General features: G+C 40.0%; 1 protein-coding gene across 19 annotated transcripts in view; it reads left to right on the top strand.

Annotated features, from left to right (window-relative positions):
• The window catches only part of GPATCH2L (G-patch domain containing 2 like), a 59,883-nt gene extending 39,419 nt beyond the window's left edge, over positions 1–20,464 (top strand). For 12 of the 19 annotated variants that reach the window (XM_027972066.3, XM_060418412.1, XM_027972064.3 and 9 more), the window contains 2 exons: positions 8,452–8,546; positions 14,828–20,464. In XM_027972066.3, the coding sequence (XP_027827867.1) occupies positions 8,452–8,546; positions 14,828–14,988 (256 nt within the window). In that variant the 3' untranslated portion in view covers positions 14,989–20,464. Of the gene's footprint in view, positions 1–8,451; positions 8,547–10,398; positions 13,867–14,827 lie in introns of those variants that run through there. The other 7 variants (XM_060418418.1, XM_060418414.1, XM_027972067.2 and 4 more) reach the window with 1 other exon arrangement.
• Positions 20,465–21,567: the final 1,103 nt, after the last annotated feature.

The following is a 21,567-nucleotide window of genomic DNA, read 5'->3' on the forward strand; positions in this document are numbered from 1 at the left end:
TGCAGTGGATAACTGTGTGTAGAAGAGTAGGCAAGTAATACTTATTTTCATTTTACTAAAATAAGCATTTAAAAAGCCATTGCCTTTCCATTTAAAATGGTTTAAAATGCAAACATTTTTATTCCAAAATGTGTCATTCCTTGAAAATGTGGGATAAATGTTACGCTAGGACTAGGTCCATAAAGAGTGATAATATGTGCCCTCAGCCATCTTCTTGACATACATCAAGTGCACAGAGCTGTGAAATGATGGATGGTGTGTAAATAAAAGGCAGTATTTGTTTTGTTTAGCTCAAGTTGATACTTTAAGAATTACTACCTTAAAACCCTTTTGAGTGTTTTTCTTATGAATGTTATTTTGTATCTGTCAAAACTTAGCATTTCATAAACATTGACCTTGAAGAAGCAGTAGTTTTTAATTAAATTTTTATTGGAGGATAATATACTTACAGAGAAGTGTACGAAGAAATACACACCTGATGAATTTTCATGAAGCTACATCCAAGTAAACCCAGCATCTAGATGCAGAAATGGAACATTCCCAGAAAGAATCCTGCAAGCTGCCTAAGCCTTTTCTAGCGGCTGTCCCTCTTCTTCCACTAGCCGCAGCTCAAGGGTAGCCACGGTCTTGAGGTCTAATAACATTATTTAGTTTGAAGAAATGGAGTTAACGTTTAATCTGAAACGTTTTAGTGAGTCCTTTAGTGAGCTTAAGGTAAAGAAGAAGGGAGCATGGCTGTAAACTGTTTCCCTTTGCTTGACTTTTATCTTTCTCTAGGTCTTTAGGAGAAGCATGATTGAGCTGGGCTTCCCCGGTGGCTCGGCTGGTAAAGAATCTGCCTGCAATGTGGGAGACTTGGGTTCAATCCCTGGGTTGGGGACATCCCCTGGAGAAGGGAACGGCTACCCATTCCAGTATTCTGGCCTGGAGAAGTCCATGGCCAAAGAGTCAGAAAAGACTGAGAGACTCACTTTCACTTTTGATTGAACTAGAACAAAGGGCTTGGATAGTATTTATTCGAGCACCTTGCTTGTGGAAAAAATGGAAGCTCTGTTCTGTACATTTCTCTGTTTTGAGGAGAAACAAAATTTGTAGTTTCACTTTCTTTTCTGCCTGTGTCTTTGACTTCAAAGGCAGTTAATACCTCTACATTTAGACCTGTCTATCCCTGACATTCTGTCTTATGTGTGTCTTCTTAGTAAATCAGCATGCCGATTTAGACTTATTCCCAGAACTCCGTAAGGTATAAAAAATGGATCATTTCTGCTATTTTACGCATTTATACTTAATTTCACTTGGGATTTCAGAATTAACTATTCATGGAGTACCTAACTTATTGTCTTTTGCCATATAAATGCGAATGATCAATAAAAGGTGACTTAGGTGGAATTTTTTGGACCATAGGCTTTATATTGTAAATATCTGCCTTTTGTAGTGTTCTTTGCATTCTAAAATATTTCTTATGATTTCAGTCAAATTCTTATTTTTTCTTGTTTATAAATTGAATTGACTCTTAAGCTTTTGCTGTTTAAAGAGAGAGAGTATTTATGTGTGTGTGTGAGGGCGAGAGGGCAGCATGTGGGTGCACATGCCCATATGCTTTTAAACTGTGGAAGTTGCCAGATTGGGGACCTCTGAATAGGAAAATTTGCCTATTCAACAGTAGTCTTGTTGCCTTGCTAACTAGATTCTCTTAGATTTGAGTGAGGTTTCATTTTTAAGGCTATCAAGCCATGAGACTTGATTCCCCAGCTAGGACTACCAATTAGGAGCTCATCTGATATAATTTTATTAGAGTCTTTTGTATATGCTTTGTACTCTGGCTACGTTTTTAAAAGTTTTATTAAAATATCATAACATAAAATTTACCATTTTAGGGAATACCCTGGTGGTCCAGTGGTTAGGACTCAGTGCTTTCACTGCCATAGACCAAAGTTTGATCCCTGGTCAGGGGACTAAGATCCTGCAAACTGTGCAGCATTGCTAAAAAAAATTTACCATTTGAATCCCCTGTAAGTATAAAATTGAGAATTTTTGTTTCTAAAACTTTCATTCATTCATAGCCATTTTAGTCAACAGATACTTAGTGGGGATCAGCTATGTGCCTTGTGCTAAAGTTGGTAGGTCACTGGAAAATTATGAAATACATGTAAACATGGTCTCTATTCCCAAGGACGTTAGCCTAATTAGAGAAAGCAGATACATATACACCAGTTAAATAATGGTTCATGGCTGATAAGGCCTAGAATGTTCAAGGAAAGCTGTGTGCAAATGTGAAACTCACTCAGCTTGGTCCTTTAATCAGGGGTAGGATTTGTCTAGGTTGAGAGGAAGGAGGAAGCAGGGAAATGAAATAGCATACCAGTATCCTAGCCATGGCAATCAGAGAAGAAAAAGTAATAAAAGGAATCCAAATTGGAAATGACATATGTTATACATAGAAAATTCTAAAGATGCTACCAGAAAACTACTAGAGCTCATCAGGGAATTCAGTAAAGTTGCAGGATACAAAGTTAATACACAGAAATCTCTTGAATTTCTGTATACTAACAACAGAAGACTAGAAAGAGAAATTAAGGAAACAATCCCATTTACCATCACATCAAAAAGAAAATACTTCTGAATAAACCTACCTAAGGAGACAAAAGACCTGTACTCTGAAAACTATAAGATACTGATGAAAGAAATCAAAGATGACAGACAACATACGGAAAGATATGCCATGTTCTTAAGAATCAATATTGTCAAAATACTGTACTACCCAAAGCAGTCTGTAGATTCAGTGCAATCCCTATCAAATTACCAATGGCATTTTTGCAGAACTGGAACAAAAAATTTTAATTTGTATGGAAATCCAGAAGACCCCAAGTAACCAAAGCAATCCTGAAAAAGGAAAAGAGTGCTGAAGGAATTGGGTTCCCTGACTTCAGACTATACTACAAAACTACACTCATCAAAACAGTATGGGTGGGAGGGAGGTGGGAGGGGGGTTCATGTTTGGGAACACATGTAAGAATTAAAGATTTTAAAATTAAAAAAAATAAAAAACTCAAAACAAAACAAAAAAACAGTATGGGTACTGGCACAAAAGCAGAAATACAGATGAGTGGAACAGGATAAAAAGCCTAGGAACAAATCCACACATCTGTGATCAACCTGTGATAAAAGGAGGCAGGAATATATGATGGAGAAAAGACAGTCTCTTCCATAAGTTGTGCGGGGAAAGCTAGGCAACTACGTGTACAATTAGAACATCCTCTTAACACCATACACAAAAATAAACTCAAAATGGATTATAAACCTAAATGTAAGATATCGATGCTCTAAAACTGAGGAAAACATAGAAAACTGACTTAAATCACAGCAATATATTTTTGGGTCCACCTCCTTGAGTAATAAAAATAAACAAGTGGAACCTAATTCAACTTAAAAGCTTTTGCATACCATAGGAAACCATAAACAAAATGAAAGGACAGCCCACAGAACGGGAGAAAATATTTGCAAATGAAGTGACCAACAAGCAGTTAACCTCCAAAATATACAAACAGCTCATGCAGCTCAATATCAAAAAAATAACCCAATCAAAAAATCAGCAGAAGATCTAAAGTATTTTTCTAAAGAAGACATACAGAAGGCTAAAAAGCATGTGAAAAGATGCTCAACATCACTAATAATTAGAGAAATGCAAATTGAAAGTACAGTGACGTACTCCCTCACACCAGTCAGAATACCCATCATTAGAAAGTCTACAGATAACAAATGCTGGAAGAGGGTATGCAGAAAAGGGAAATTTCTTAACACTGTTGGTGGGAATGTATCTTGCTGCAGCCACTGGAAAAGAGTATGGCAGTTTCTCAGAAAACTAAAAATAGAATTGCCGTATGGTCCAGCAATCCCATTCCTGGGCATATATCCTCAGAAAGCCATAATTTGAAAAGATATGCACCCCAGTGTTCATTGCAGCACTATTTACAATAGCCAAGACATGGAGGCAACCTAAATGTGTATCAACAGAGGAATGGATAAAGAAGATGCATGTGTACTGTGCACACGTGCACACACACAAATGGAGTGTTACTGAGCCATAAAAAATGAAACAGTGCCATTTGCAGCAACATGGATAGGCCTAGAGATTTTCATACTGAGTCCAGTAAGTCAGAGAAAGACAAATATATGATATCACTTATATGTGGACTCTAAAATACGATAGAAATGAACTATACTTACGAAACAGAAACAGACTCACAGACATTGAAAACAAACTTACAGTTACCAAAGGGGAAAGGTTGAGGGGAGGGATAAATTAAGAGTTAGGGATTAACATATAAACACTACTGTATATAAAATAATCATCAAGGATCTAATGTATAGCACAGAGAACTCAATATTCTATAACAAGCCATATGGAAAAAATATGAAAAAGAATGCATACATGTATATGTGTAACTGAATCACTTTTCTGTACACCTGAAATTAATGCAATATTATCAACTATTTCTTGTTCAGTCACTCAGTCGTGTCCAACTTTTCGCAACCCCATGGACTGCAGCACACCAGGCTACCCTGTCCTTCACCATCACCTGGAGCTTGCTCACACTCATGTCCATTGAGTTGGTGATGCCATCCAACCATCTCATCCTCTGTCATCCCCTTCTCCACCTGCCTTCAATCTTTCCCATCATCAGGGTCTTTTCAAATGAGTCTGCTCTTTGCATCAGGTGGCCAAATTATTGGAACTTCAGCATCAGTCCTTCCAATGAATATTCAGGGTTGATTTCATTTAGGATTGACTGGTTTGATCTCCTAGCAGTCCAAGGGACTGTCAAGAGTCTTCTCCAACACCACAGCTCCAAAGCATCAATTCTTCGGCACTCAGCCTTCTTTGTGGTTTAACTCTCACATCCATACATGACTACTGGAAAAACCATAGCTTTGGCTATATGGACCTTTGTTGGCAAAGTAGTGTCTGCTTTTTAATACAATGTCTAGGTTTGTCATAGCTTTTCTTCCAGGAAGCAAGTGTCTTTTAATTTCATGGCTGCAGTCACCATCTGCAGTGATCTTGCAGCCCCAGAAAATGAAGTCTGTTACTGTTTCCATTATTCCCCTATCTATTTGCCATGAAGTGATGGGACCGGATGCTGTGATCTTCGTTTTTTTGAATGTTGAGTTTTAAGCCAGTTTTTTCATGCTCCTCTTTCACCCTCATCAAGAGGCTCCTTAGTTCTTTGCTGTCTGCTGTAAGGGTGGTGTCATCTGCATATCTGAGGTGATTGATATTTCTCCTGGCAGTCTTGGTTCCAGCTTGTGCTTCATCCAGCCAACCATTTTGCATAATGTGCTCTGCATAGAAGTTAAATAAGCAGGGTGACAATACACAACCTTGATGTACTCCTTTTCCCAATTTGGAACCAATCCGTTGTTCCATATCTGGTTCTAACTGTTGCTTCTTGACCTGCATACAGGTTTCTCAAGAGGCAGGTAGGGTGATCTGGTATTCCCATCTCTAAGAATTTTCCACAGTTTGTTATGATCCACAAAGTCAAAGGCTTTAGCGTAGTCATTGAAGCAGATGTTTTTCTGGATTCTCTTGCTTTTTCTATGATCCAGCAGATGTTGGCAGTTTGATCTCTGGTTCCACTGCCTTTTCTAAATCTAGGTTGACCATCTGAAAGTTCTCAGTTCACATACTGTCAAAGCCTGGCTTGGAGAATTTGAGCATTATTTTGCTAGCATGTGAACAGAGTGTAGTTGTTCAGTAGCTTGATCATTCTTTGGCATTGCCCTTCTTTGGAATTGGAATGAAAACTGACCTTTTCCAGACCTGTAGCCACTGCTGAGTTTTCCAGATTTGCTGGCATATTAAGTGCAACACTTTCACAGCATCATCTTTTAGGATTTGAAATAGCTCAGGCTGGAATTCCATCACCTCCACTGGCTTTGTTCATCGTGATGCTTCCTAAGGCCCACTTGACACTCCAGAATGTCTGGCTTTAGGTGAGTGATCACACCATCATGGTTATCTGGGTCATTAAGATCTTTTTTTAAATAGTTCTGTGTATTATTGCCACCTCTTTTTAATATTTTCTGCTTCTGTTAGGTCCAGTCCATTTCAGTTCTTTTTGTGCCCATCTTTGCATGAAATGTTCCCTTGGTATGTCTAATTTTCTTGAAAAGATCTCTAGTCTTTCTCATTCTGTTGTTTTCCTCTATGTCTTTGCATTGATCACTTAGGAAGGCTTTCTTATCTCTCCTTGCTGTTCTTTGGAACTCTGCATTTAGATGGGTATACCTTTCCTTTTCTCCTTTGCCTTTTGCTTTTCTTTTCTCAGCTATGTGTAAGCCCTCCTCAGACAGCCATTTTGCCTGTTTGTGTTTCTTGTTCTTGGGGATGGTTTTGATCACCGCCATCTGTACAATGTCATTTACCTCTGTTCATAGTTCTTCAGGCACTCTATCAGATCTATTCCTTTGAATCTATCTGTCACTTCTACTGTATAATCGTAAGGGATTTGATTTAGGTCATACCTTAATGGCTTAGTGGTTTTCCCTTCTTTCTTCAATTTAAGTCTGAATTTTGCAATAAGGATTTCATGATCTTAGCCACAGTCAGCTCCCAGCCTTGATTTTGCTGACAGTATAGAGCTTCTCCATCTTTGGCTGCAAAGAATATATTCAGTCTGATTTCAGTATTGACCATCTGGTGATGTCCAGGTGTACAGTCATCTCTTGTATTGTTATAAGAGAGTGTTTGCTATAACCAGGGCATAATCTTGGCAAAACTGTTAGTCTTTGCCCTGCTTTATTTTGTACTCCAAGACCAAACTTGCCTGATACTCCAGGTATCTCTTGACTTCCTACTTTGGCATGATAAAAAAGGACATCTTTGGTGTCAGTTCTAGAAAGTCTTGTAGGTCTTCACAGAACTGTTCAACTTCAACTTCTTTGGCATTAGTGGTCGGGGCATAGACTTGAATTACTGTGATACTGAATGGTTTGCCTTGGAAACGAATAGAGATCATACTGTCGTTTTTGAGATTACATCCAATATTGTAGTTCAGACTGTTTTGTTGACTGTGAGGACTACCCTATTTTTTCTAAGGGATTCTTGCCCATAGTGGTGGATATAATGGTCATTTGAATTAAATTTGCCCATTCTGGTCCATTTTAATTCACTGATTCCTACAATGTCAATGTTCATTCTTGCCATCTCCTGTTTGACCACTTCCAATTTACCTTGATGCACGGACCTACCATTCCAGGTTTGTATGCAGTATTGCTCTTTACAGCATTGGGCTTTGCTTTCACCACCATGCGTATCCACAGTTGGGCACTGTTTCTGCTTGGCTCAGCCCCTTCATCCCTTCTGGAGCTATTTCTCTGCTCTTCTCCAGTAGCATATTGAGCATCTAGCGACCTGGGCAGTTCAGCTTTCAGTGTCATCTTTTTGCCCTTTCATACCATTCGTGGGGTCTCAAGGCAAGAATGCTGAAGCAGTTTGCCAGTCCCTTCTCCAGTGGACCACGTTTTGTCAGAACTCTCCACCATGACCCATCTGTCTTGGGTGGCCCGACACAGCATGGCTCATAGCTTCATTGAGTTAGACAAGGTTGTGATCCATATGATCAGTTTGATTAGTTTTCTGTGATTGTGATTTTCATTCTGTAGGCCCTCTGATGGATGAGGATAAGAGGCTTGTAGAAGCTTCTTGGTGGGAGGGACTGGCTGTGGGTAAAACTGGGTCTTGCTCTGGTGGGCGCCATCTTGACAGATATTAAATCAACTATACTCCAATATCAAATAAAAATTATATAAAATAGCCTGCCAGAAATTTCAGTGTCAAGTCCACTGCCTTTCAGAGAATCTTTTGCTTTTCCAGCTTTGAAGTTCTTACTGTTTTCTTTTTTAAATAATCTGAATATTTATTTCAGGGAACCTATTATTAGCACATAAATTATTATGTTTAAAAATCACAGAAACTAAACTTATTTTGTGATACAGTCACTGTTAGAAATCCAGATTTATACTGATAGAAGGGTTAAACCTGCTATTAAAATTCTATGCAAATATCTGTGTTCATGCAGCATTAAACTTTTCAATATATTACCACTTGGGAGTAAGTATTTCATTAACAAGCTTAGAACAATTACGGTTTTTATGAAAAATAATTGTACAAAACCAGCATGTAATGAAGCACATATTTATTGAAATTAATCTTGAATGTCTGTTCTGAATTCAGGTAATAAGTTTAAAATGGGTTTATATTGTGTGTAAAGAGTAAGTCAGCATTAATTCTGAATAATCTTGTACTGACACTTGATGGCAAAGGGTGGTGCCCATTTTGTTAGTATATGTGTGTAATGGGTGAGGCGTTTCATCTGGGCTGAACATAATGTCTTACAATAAGAATTACACAGTTAAAGCAGTATTTTTTCTTCCTCATCTCTGCAGACAGGCAAACATACACCTGGGGCCCCCATGTTCACGTGACATCAAGAGGAAACGGAAACCTGTGGCCACAGCGTCTCTGTCCAGCCCAAATGCCGGTAATTAGATACGTAGTTATCCTTTATTGACCACCTGCTGTGTGTCAGGCAGTAAATTATATGTTTTATACACCTTCTCATCTCAGCTTTATGAGAAAGTAGGGCATTTTATTCCCATTTTATATGGGAAAACTGAGAATGTGAAAAGTAATTTGCTTGAAGTCTCTCTGACCCTAAAGTCTGTGCTTTTCACTGTCTTCTGCTTTCTTGGTTTGAATCCCTGTGTTTCGCCTTCAGCAGTCTGGAGTCATCTGCACTTCCGCTGCAGCACAGACCGGAAGTCAGATGTGTGGTCATGAAACCCTGGTGGGGTGGCAGTTTAGTCAGTAGCAAAGGAGCCACACGGGTTCATTTACTTTCGTGTCTGGTGGACAGTAAGCGCAGTATCATTTTCCTAATGTCTAGTAGAGTGCTAGTATTTTTCTAGTCATGAAATTTCTAATTAAGTTTTCAAGTTAAAACTTAAAAGTTTTCTGGGCAAAACTAGTTATAGAAACCAAAATAGTAGTTACGTTCAGTGTAGGGTAGAGACCAGAGGATGACATAAAACATTTTTTTGCGATGCTGGAAATGCTTTATATCATGAACTTGGTGGGGATTACATGAGTATATGCACATATAAAGATTCATTGATTTAGATGCTCTGTATGTATGTTATCCTTAGATGAAAAAAGCGGGATAGTTATATAGTTATTTATATCATCATTTATATCATCGAGAATATTGGATGTCTGTAAATAATTTTCTTTGGAGTTAAGATAATTAAATGTAATTAGTAATCATTGGAAGTACTTTATAAATTGCAGTACATTTTAGGATAAATTACTCTGGTTAAAAAGAGTGTATCTGCTTGTAGGACCTCTCAGAAGTACTTATGGTTATTTTCTTGCTGATAGTGAATTCACTCTGAGGAAATTGAGTATATCATAAATTATTTTATTCTCTTCAGAAAATAGATATTGGGTTGGCCAAAAAGTTCGTTCTGATTTGTCCATTATCGCTTAAGGCAAAACCTGAGTGAACTTTTTGTCCAGCCCAACAATATATAGATCAGAGCACTTGATACCTGAGTAAAAGAGTAGATAGATAGAAGAGTAGATAGATCTCAGACAGACAGAAACTGCTATCTCTCTAACTTACTAGTAAGTTTCAGCATACTCTGAAACTGACCTGTGTGAGCTTCTGTTTGGATGGCTACTGGATAGTGGTTCATACTGAACAGTCTCAATCACAGTTCTGATGGTTGTAGGAAGCTTTTTTTTTTTTTAGTGAGTTTTCACATGGTCATGCCATGAACTGAACATTTTGTCTGAGTTATTTCACTTAATCTTTGCAACAGCTTAATAAAGGAGATGCTGTTTTTTATTCCCAGTTTACACACGGGAAAATTGAGGCCTAGAGAGGTTAAAATAGTCACTGAGGTTACATGTAGACCAAGACTCAGTCCAGTTTCCCTGTGACTCTCAAGCTGCCCTCTTAAACACTGCAGGTGTTCGGTCCTGTATATGACAGGATTGCTTCCAAACCATGACTCCACGTCAAAACCCAGGTCTTCATCCAGTCTGTGGAATTAATAGAGGCAGTAAAACGTAGTCTCCCCTCTTTTATCTTTTTGGGTTTTTTTCCCCCCTTAATATCTAGCTTATGTTTTTAGCTTTTAATTGATGATAAGAGCAGAACTGTTGAGAAGAGTTCACAATCCTTACTCCATTCAAATCAGGAAGTGTACTGGGAGGTATTAAGAAGACTTGAGCCTTAAACATTTCCCCTGCTGAGTCCAACTCCTCTCACTTGTTGACTAAAGCCTGCTTCACTGAACATTTTCTTTTTTTTTTCCTATCCACAACCTGAGTGCCCCATGGAGGTGAAGGACATAGCCCAAGCCCGCGCCATCAGTCAGTAGAACAAATGGGCTTGCTCTGCCTAACATCGGGCCATCTCGGATTCCACCTCTTTTATAGAAATGAGTGATGAAGAGAGGTGCGTTCCGCTTTGCCGCTGTATTAATACACATCAGGGGCCAGCTCCTGGCACTAAATCACGCTCCTGCATACATCTGTTATCGGACTCTTCACCAGTGTGATGAACAAGACTGCAGATAGAGGCTTCCTTGTGTCATTCTTTATAGGATTTTCCTAAAAGAATAAATAGCTCAGATCTCTGCCAACACTCTCCCCTGTCACCGTGATGAATTCAGCTTCTTTCTTAAACATGCAGCCACAAATCTTTTCCGTTTCCCCCTCCCCCATTAGTGGAAAGTTTTGAGTTGAAATTGACTGGATTTAAAGATATTAATAAGACTAGAAAGGTGAAGAACAAAAAAGAAAAACGTGCCCTCCCGTCTTCTTGTATTAATATTAGCAAAGACCAGGGAGAAGGACCTTGTCATGGGGTCGCTGGGTAGATCCATCTCCACTCCCCTTCCCTCTGTGGCTTTAAAACATGCTTGTGCTTAGTGCACAGGGATCCACCCTGGATCCTAGTGAGTTAAGTGTATTAACCTGCTTTTAAGGTTGATACACCAGAACAGGGACTTCCCAGTACTGTCTGCCCCATGCTGAAGTGAACCAGCTATTGTGTATGTTCTTAAAGAACGCAACTAGAAAAGAAAAAAGGGTTATCTTCTTGAAAATTTGAGAGACTAAGTAGTTATAAGAACCATAAGGAACTTAGATGGAAACAAGACTTCTTTTTCTTGTGATGATTTTCTTTGTTAGAGTGGCAAATCAGAGCTTTGGGTGTGCAAATTCCCTTTTTTTTTTTTTTTCAAAAGGTAAACACATAGCTTTAGGTAAAGGAGAATTGGGATGACAAGGTGTTCTGTTGAGAGTCCTGACTCCTTGTTTTTGTGTGTGGGGGAGGGTGGGATCTTAATTTCCCAACTGTGCTCCCTGCAGTGGAAGTGCAGAGTCCTAGCCACTGGACTGCCAGGGAAGTCCCCAAAGCCCTGACTGTATTGGCCCTTCCAGGAGCCTCTCTTGACCTTCTTGGGAGAGGATATGTGTCCTTGGAAGGGTGCCCAGCAGTTAGCCTGTTCATTAGCTGTATAAGATTTCAGATACCGGGCCAGCCGTGCTAGCAGTGCGTTCACCAGGGCAGGAGGTTTACCTGTCTTACTCACTGCTGCAGCCCCAGCATCTAAAAACAGTGCTCCACACAAAGAACTGTCTCGTTAGATATGTAATGTATGAAGTAAGTGAATAGGATCTTTAAAACAGAGTTACTCTCAGTATTATTCTAACCCTGTGATTGGATTCAGTAGTTCCATTTTAGGTTGGCCCTTGTCTCAGGAGTCATAGGGCAGATTCTTATTGCCTGCTATGCCTTTTAATTAGGTTTAAATGTTTTTTAAAGTTAAAAATGTTTTTGAAAATAAATATTGAATGTCCTCAGAAGAATGTTTATAGAATATATACGTGGTGTAAAGAAAAACAATACAGCAAGTATCCATGTGCCCACCATCTGCTTTACAAACAAGAGCATCAGGACTTCTCTGGCAGTCCGGTGGCTGAGACTCGACCTGGAGTCAGTCCTTGGTCAGGGAACCAGATCTCTTATGCCACAGCTGCAAGAGTTTGCATGCTGCAACTAAAGAGCTCGCATGCTGCAACTAAAGAGCTCGTATACTGCAACTAGGATCTCGCATGCTGCAACTAGGACACCACGTGCTGCAACAGAAACCCAAGACGCCGAGTACCATAACTAAGACCTGGGGCGGTCAAATAAATCAACAGTCAAACAAACAGAAAGATTCCCTTAGGAAAAAAAAGAGAATGTCCTTTTTAAAAATTGTCTTCCCACTCTCTGAAGGAGAGTGGGAATATATTATCCTAATATATCTTTTTGCTAATTATTTGTCATTCTTTATTGTTTTCAAATAGTTTTGACAGACACATGTACCTCTAAGGCAGTATATTGTCTAGTTTTACATCTTTTTGAAGCTTCTGTAAATGGAATGTCATATTTTATAAGTTACAAGTTTCACCTAGTTCTTGATTCCATTCACATTTTATCCTACCAGAATCCATTCATTATTGCCATATGTATAGTATTCCATTTCTGAGCATGATGAATATATTACAGGTAATCATTCTTAATAAGCATTTCAGTCATACTCTTACGACAGTCATATTCTTGCTCTTATGCTGGTTTGTGCTGCCGGGGAAAGTATTGCACCATTCTGTGGGAGAACATGCGCAGAAGTTTTTCTCGGCCATTTCTCAGTTCTTACGATGGCTGTATCAAAATAAGCAAACAAACACAAAAAACAGCATGTGTTGTTTGAAGAATGTGGAGAAATTGGAAAGCTTGTATATTGCTGGCGGGAATATAAAATAGTGCAGCCACTATGTGTAAAGATCTGGTGGTTCCTCAAAAATTTAGACACAAAACTACCCTGTGATCCAGCAGTTCTGTTTCTGGATATGTATTACCCAAAAGAATTGAAAGCAAGGATTGAAATAGGTATTTGTACACCTGTGTTCATAGCAACATTATTCACAGCAGTCCAAAAGTAGAAACAACCCAAATGTTCATCACCGGATGAGTGGATAAAGAAGATGTGGTCTATACATTCAACAAGTTATTATTCAACCTGAAAACTTTCATTATCAGAATGAAATTATGAAACACGTTACAATATGAATGAAGGCAATGTGTTAAGGAAAATAAGCCAGACACAAAAGGATGAATACTATTTGATTCCACTTAGAAGAGGTACCTGAAACAAATCAAAGTCTTAGAAACAGAAAGTAAAATGGTGGTTGCCAAGGGCTGGGGGAGGAGGAGAATGGGGAGTTATTGTTTAATGAGTAGAGAATTTCCATTTGGGATGAAGAAAAAGTTCTGGACATGGGTGGTGGTGATGGTTGTGCAACAAGTGTGGATGGACTGAATGCTACTGAGGAGTATGCTTAGAAATTATCAGAATGGTGTAGTTCATGTGTATTTTGCCATAGTAAAAAAAAATATATGTAGCCAACACAAAAAGTTTTTCTCAGATAGTTTTTTCCCCATGGTTGATGACCTTGTGGTATTGGTAGGTACAGTTTTTATGAAATTTATTTTCACTTAAATTAGAGTGAATGAGCATGCGTACTTGTGTGTGAAAAAGAGAGATTTGGGTGGTGATGTCATATGTATTTCTTGCTGCTGGGGTTGAGGTTCTGAAATAACTGCTGCCCTCTAAAAAACTTGTATATGTGCCATAGAGTAATAGCTTTCGATATTTTTTCCTGGTAACTCACAGTAAGAAATTCATGTTTGAATATATATTGGGTGTAACTGTAAAATCTGAAATAAACCTTTGGGTTCCCTCTGATATTTTCTGTTCTTTTTCATCAACGGAAAAAAAAAAAATGTGTTTGTCATGACCTACTACATTGGTTTTGTGACCCATAATTTGAAAATTACTTTTCTAGATTATATTCCTGGGAGTAGAATTATTGTGACAGGATAAAAATGAAATTGTTAATGTTTTGCTTTATTTTAGTGTGTATTTGTTTTCAGTAGAGTGATGGTGGTTTGTACTACTCTGCTCAGGGGGCATGTGCAAATGTGGGGGCAGTGTTGGGTTGTCACAGTGACTGGGAATGCTTTGAGCATTCAGGGATAGGTCCGGAAGGGTAGGTGTCCTAAAAGAAATAGGACAGCCCTGCACAAGCAGTGGTCATCCTGTCTAGAATGTCTTAATGTCCTTGCTGAAAACAGATGGCCCGGCTGTGTAATTTTTTTGCCTTACTGTTCAGTGTTTATTCATGACACTGTCATATTGGAGGCATGGAACATTATAGAAAGAGCAGAGGGCTTGGAGTCTAGTATATGAGTTTGAGTCTTGCTACTTAAACAGCCGTGTCTCTGAACAAATTATCTGCTTTCTCTATGCCTCAGTTTTCTGACCCAAAAAATGGAATGGCAATACCTATTTCTAAGAGTTTGCATTAAGAAATAAGATTGTAAGTATACAGTGTTTATATAGTATAGTTCCTGGCATGTAAATGCTTCATTAAGTGGTTATTAGTACATTAAGAATTTATACTCCTGAACTTATTCATTTGTTCAATTAAACCTATTTTCTGATGTGGAGAAATACTTATCATACTTAAATCTTGCCTTTAGTTTTTGGTTAAAAAAAAGAAGAAGAAAGAAACCCTATTTAGCTGCTTGGTTTAATAGGACATAAAATATAAGGATTAAGAAAATTTTGTGTTGACATGCCTCTCATTCTAATTTGTCTCGCTTTGACTTTTTTCCTCCTTATTTAACCGCAACACCCTTACCAGTTCACATGGATGCAGTGGAGTCAGCTACACCAGCGTCACAGGCCCCCAAACCTCCAGACTCTGAGTGGCTGGTCAGGACCTCTGCCGCAGAGAAAGCCACTGACTCAGCAGCAGCTACGTTTTTTAAAATGCCACAGGAAAAGAGCCCTGGTTACAGCTAGACCGCAGTATTTCACCCACCAGGAGCTGACTGGATGTTGTTGAAACAAATATTAGACTTTGTATTATATTGTCTTGCATATGTTAATTGACATTCCCAGCCCTTTTGCCATCAGGACTGACTCCTCTTCAAACAAAGAAGTGAACTCTTTCTCTTAGAAAATCATGTTGTGCAAATCTTTTTTTTATTATTATGAAGTATTGAGACTGCAGTTTTTTTAAAAAAAGGTCATCCAACGCTGTATATGTTAAATTGCTATTGTTGTCCCAAGTTACCTACAGCCCTGTTTACAGAGCTGTTGATTTTTTGCAGATATGTCTTGTTTTTCTTGAAAAACCAGTAACTGCTTTTGCCTATTTTTTGTGTAGTGCTTTTAATACCATTTGAGGAAGTTCTAAATTTGCAGCCAGTTCCAAACACAGAATTAAGACCTGTGTGTGGAATTAATTTGCAGGAGATAAGGCTTGCTTTTGAGCCTTGTCTTGATTCAAGCAGAGTGCCAATAAGATAAATTCAGAAAGTTCTTAATTTGAAGCCTCAGAAGAGACACCAGCAGCATGGGCCTTGGGAACTTACTCCATTTTTCTAGATGGCCTATTGGAGTCGCCAGCAGCTGCATTGTATGTTGCCTCATCTCCAAAGTCTGTATTCTACCAAAAGAGGATCTATATATATACATTCAGATGGGTGTAATGAAGAATACATACAGATGGGTCCTTTAGGTGTACAGCAAATTTAAAACAGTCAGTGGATTGTGTCTAAATACTTCATGTCACGGTGTAAGCTTTTATGTACTAAACGAGACTTTACTGGTAGTATTATAGTCAGTAACCTGTAGCAGAAATTCATACTTTATTGTAATAATGGCTTCTTGGGGCCATACTTTGGGGAGGGAAAATGTCTTTTCGACATGACTTTATACTTGGCGTGTTTACGACGGCTTAGCTGCCTGTGGAGTTATATATACAGCCATGCCTGAAGTTGGACGATCCTTTGTCAAAATGAGGAATATGTGACTGCCTACAGCTACTGGAGGAAAGCCACCCTTTCTAAAAAAGTATCCAGAGTGTCTGTCATCCCGGGACCTGGTTGGCAGAAGAGCTCTCTTTTGGTGCAAAGTGAGTGCTTTTACTCTGAAATGCGTAGGAGCCGTTCTCAAGCGCTCTGGTGGCGCTCTGGAGCAGCGCGTGCTCGGCACCTGGCGGGACAGAGCCTCCTCTCCCTGAAGCGCCCTTGTGCCTCTTCTCACACAGAACGTAAGGGTGGGCCGCGCTCTCGTAGTGCTTTGGAAACTGTCATCCTCGCCAGTGGTAGCTACAGAATGGCCCCATGTCAGTGCAGTGGGTGTGAAGCTGGTGGGAAAGGGGGACCGGAAGCTAAGTTCACGTAGCACTTGATCGAAGACTGAGAACCTGGCCGTTGTCCGTAACACGGGATCCTGTGGCACGAGGGGCAGGGGGAGATTAGAGTGCGTAGCAGTGCTCAAGCCCGCCCAGCTTGCCTGGGAGCACCCAGGAGCTCTTGTGGCGCGTGTACTTCCTTGCCACGTAGGCTGCACCTGTACCAGAACAGGGAACAATGTTGACTATAAAGTGGTTCTACTATGTCATTTCAGTGATGAAGGTGGCTTTTTGTTGGCATATGTGGATTCTTCCTTAGTCCCAGTAGTGTCCTGAGGCACACATCTCTGACAGAATTTGTTGGATTTCAGAGAGAAATCCACGAACATAATACTTGTATTTTCTTTGCAGTAAGCTCCATGGCTCATGCAGAGATGGGTCTTGCGATAATGGCCTATTGACACCTCTGTAGTTTGGGTAGCATCTTTTTCTTCATGACACATAACCTAATAATTCTCCTTTTTATCTGTGATTAAAAGTAATCTATATGAACAGTTTTACTTACATTTTAAATATCTCTGTGATGAAAAGGTAGGTGATTACTACCATTTTATAGGGTTAAGGATAGTCACAGAACTTCGTGACTTGCCCCAAATCACACAGTCAAGCCAAGACTAAACTTCCAGACTTTCAGACTTTCTTAATCCTGGGTTATAATCTTTTGTTTTTCACTGATAGAACTGAGTCACTCTGAGACTCATATTTTTGAAACAGTATGCCAGAGAAGCTGTATATCATCTTTCTTGACCAATCTTTCCAGAATATTTTGAATACTTTGAGCAGGGAGCACCCCAGAATGCCATGCTGTGCTGTGCTTAGCTGCTTAGTCATGTCCAACTCTTTGCAACTCCATGGATTGTAGCCCACCAGGCTCCTCTGTCCGTGGGGATACTCCAGGCAAGAATACTGGAGTGGGTTGCCATGCCTTCCTCTAGGGGATCTTCCTAACCCAGGGATCGAACCCAGGTCTCCCGCATTGCGGCCGGATTCTTTACTGTCTGAGCCACCAGGGAAGCCCATGAATACGAGAGTGGGTGGCCTATCCCTTCTCCAGGGGATCTTTCCGACTCAGGAATTGAACCAGGGGTCTCCTGCATTGCAGGCAGATTCTTTACCAGCTGGTCTACCAGAAAGCTCCAGAATGCCATATCTACCTGTAATAAGCAGGAAAGAAAATTAATTGCCTAAGAGAATAGCCATTAAGCACACAAATACGTTTCCAGCACAGGGCTGTAAACTGTGCTCCTCCTTTAAAGCTGCTGCATGAGCATGCTTATAGAAGACTCCCTGGCTTACTCTGCTTGTTTTTTGTATGAGTCCATTCCAGAGGACTAACCTTAGAATCAAGAGTATTTTGAGTCTTAAGCTTTCCGTTTCCTTTTTATACATCAAAGTGTGTAATGTTACAAAGTAAGAAAAATCTATTACCCTTCAACAAAAAAATAATTTCAAAATCAAGTTTTGTAATCTGTTGGAAGAAAACCCGATAGCTTGACTTCCTTTGAGGATAATTTTTGAGCCACATACGTATGATCTGCTCAAAAGTAATAACTGAAGCAGAGTTTCACAGTTCTTCCTTATTTCAGGATTCTGATTTATCCCAGCATGCTATGTAGTCTGTCTGTCTAGATCCTAGACTTGGGTATTTTTCACAATGGACGAAAATCAAGACATTGTTTACTGGCATGAGCATCTTTCATAAAGGATAGTTCTGCTTCCAGGTTCAAGGGAATTGGAGATTATAGTTCAGATTCAGTGTTTTAAAGGGAACAACTTCATTTGCATCAGAGCTTTTGTTGCATTTTGATAACTATTCAGAAGAAATTAGTAGCTGTTTTTTGGTGCCAAATTTGGAGGCGCAGAGTATGATCTTTGTTAAGTGGTGTGTTCTTGATAAATAGGCCTTAAATTCTATAGAAATCAAGCATAATTGGAAATTTCAGGTGACGTTGTTTTGCTGGGCTGTACAGACAGGCTGCAAAAAAGGCCATTTTGGCAACAAAATGACCAAAAGCTGAAATAAAGATTATTAATCTGTGATGTCTATGGCATCCTTTGCTAAGTGAAGCTCAACACCTTGGACAGGGAATTCAACTATTTCTGAATCCCAAATGGATGAATCTGAGATATCCCTGCATTTTGGAACCAGAAGTGCAGTCTAGACCACAGCACAGCAAGTTTTGATGCTCCAAGTACAGGAGCGGAGTTATCGCAGAAGTCATCCAGAGTCGAACAAATCTCAGTGTTGCGCGAGGAAGCCAGGCGATCAGTGCCATGGCTGGTGTGATGGGTTCCCCACTTTGGCTTAAGGCAAAGGCTCCTGGTGATGCATGATTCATGTCAAGTCTTTGCTCTATTTTGGCTTTACTACATGATTCTGAGCCACAAGCTTTTGTTTCCTGGGGATCAGGCGAGGTAAAAATCTCAGTGTTAGAATCCGTATTCAGCATTCTGTATATTGGGTGAACCTTACCTTGAGCTGGGATGAGAGCAGAGTGACTTTCTCTGGCAGCTGTGGCTACATTCTAGTTGGGGCAGAGTTTATAGACTGTATCGTGGTTCGTATGATGGTGGGAGGGGTGGTAGAAGCAGGTTGCTCTTACTGGCAGTTGCTTCCTTGGTTAATGCCCATTTTAGTTGTCAGTATTTCCTTATCTCCTGACCTCCCACTCTAGTCGTGACAGTTAGTGGAGTGACCGACAGTGACAGCATTCAGGTTGGGTTTCTGCCCCGTTAGAAAACTGGCATAGAGGAAGAAGTTGAGGAAATTGGTGGGGTCTGCTGTTAGCACTTGGAGAAGGCGATGGCACCCCACTCCAGTACTCTTGCCTGGAAAATCCCATGGACGGAGGAGCCTGGTAGGCTGCAGTCCATGGGGTTGCAAAGAGTCGGACATGACTAAGCAACTTCTTTCACTTTTCACTTTCATGCATTGGAGAAGGAAATGGCAACTCACTCCAGTGTTCTTTCCTGAAGAATTCCAGGGACGGCGGAGCCTGGTGGGCTGCCGTCTCTGGGGTCGCACAGGGTGAGATACAACTGAAGCGACTTAGCAGCAGCAGCAGCTGTTAGCACTGAACACAAGTGGTCCAGTGATGCCTTCATCTACGTTAAGGTCGCAAAACAGATGAACATCAAATGCCTACAAAGAGCAACGTTGAAACAAGGATATCGAGTAATCTTGGCTGAAGAGTGTGGGTTATAAAGTTTGTAAGAAGCTCAGCAAAACAAACTTAAGGCCCAAAGACGACATTTTCCTGCCACTGCACTGGGTAAAATTGCCAAATGTGGGGAATAAATTTTTCCAGCACAGTATTTGAAGAGCGGGGCAGATCCTGAAGATGTTCACCAAGGAAAGGAATATTGGCAAGATCCAGAGTGAGAAGGCGAGAAGAGAAGGAGACGCATAGAGCAAGCGTACTAGGCCCCTGAGACCAACAGCACCCACACATTCTCTTGCTGACCTGATTGGCTGAATCAGAAGCTGAGGGTGAGGCCCAGCACTCTTCCAAGCCCTCCAGGGGATTCCATATGACGTGTTAGAACTGCAGGCTTTGCCATAGTTGGAAAGAAGTGTTTTAATATACCGGTATCCCCATGAAGCTCTGAGGTGCTCTTATACTTTCCTCCATAAGTATAGAAATGTTTTGTGTATGGTTCTTTGCAGAAACTATTAAATGTCTTTATTTACTGTACTTTTCCCCTCAAGGTCGTAAAAGATCTGGAAATAGTGAGAAAGGATGATGTGGAGAAGAATGCCATCGAGGCCGTTTTTAGATGGATGGAAAACAGCTTTTTAAAAAAATTGGTTAAAATACAACTGGATTTTTAGTCTGTGTGTAATAAGTTGTTTTTCACCATTGACAGTAAAGCATTTGTGTAAGATACTGCCATCCATGATTTTATGATACCTGTTCATTACATCTTAGTTTCATGGGAAAATGTCATGTATTTTCCAGCATCATACTGATGAAGCCTTTAAAGTGTGGCTCACAAAAATGAAAAAAAAAAAAAAAAAAGGAGGGGGAAACCCACCTCCAATACATAGCTATTGTGTAATAAATACCTGTTGGGTTATTGGTTGTCTTTTGCTGGGAATTAATCTCAGTACTTCAGAGCATGTAAAAATCAATTTTCAGTGATCCCAGTTAATCACACCCTATTGTCTTTGTTTTACATTTCACCTAGTGATTCCACAGGGGTTGGGGACCAGTAGTTACAGCGTGTTATATGTTTTCTTTGGCTGACTTCCTATTCAGTGTTTCAGAAGACAGTAATCTTAAAGCTTTGAAACGAAGTCATGACCATTTTTCCTTTAGATTTTATTTCTTTGAATTGGCCTGTGTCTGACTTTCATTACTAAAGCCTGTGAACCAAAGTTCTTTCTGGGAAGATGTGTAGCTACGGAGGAGTTCTCCATTTCCTCCGATGCTCATGTTTTGTGCCTGGATCTTTATAAATGCAACTGAGTGATGACATGGAAAGAGGTCAGTGCCATTGAAAGAAAAGTCTAATGTTACAGTTCCCCTGGAAACAAGAGGCATGGTTTGCCAGGCATGGGTTGCAGGGCCACACCAAGTTTGGGTTAGAAGGCAGAGGATGGGAGCAAGGGATAGTTTTAGGCCAGGGCCTTGATGGGGGTTTCCTTGGGAAAGGCAAAGCAGGGCAGGGAGAACAGTTTAGGAATGGCTAGTGAATAATTCCCAATTATTCCTGGTCCTTAAGGCTGCATTGTAGGCTCCAGTTGCCGGATGCTTGGCCTGGGATGATTGCAGCCTGAGATGTGCAGGTCAAAGGGAGGAGGTATGTCTCCACGGACCTGGTTGGTTTGCACATCAGACGCATGCTGGGGGCTGAGTCCCTTGCTGGGTCTCAGAACTGGCCACCCCTGGGAGGGGCAGTCTCCCCATCCAGAAACCTTAAGATGTCAAACATCATAATACATAGAAAATTTAAAACACGGTTAATACACGTGCATAACAGATGGTTTAGCTCGCCTTTCAATTTTTGTAGTGTTTTAAAGCATGACATGATTTTTCTTTTCCATCTCAAAAACTAGTTAAAAAGCACCTCTGGCTAAACATGGTAGTTTTACTAGATTTTATCAAGGTATGGGAGTATAAAAAATTTCCAAGACATGAAATTCAATGTTTTCTTCCCCTAAAAGTGAGTTCTGACCC

Source organism: Ovis aries, chromosome 7 (assembly GCF_016772045.2).
Source record: "Ovis aries strain OAR_USU_Benz2616 breed Rambouillet chromosome 7, ARS-UI_Ramb_v3.0, whole genome shotgun sequence".
In the NCBI taxonomy this organism is placed as follows: domain Eukaryota; kingdom Metazoa; phylum Chordata; class Mammalia; order Artiodactyla; family Bovidae; genus Ovis; species Ovis aries.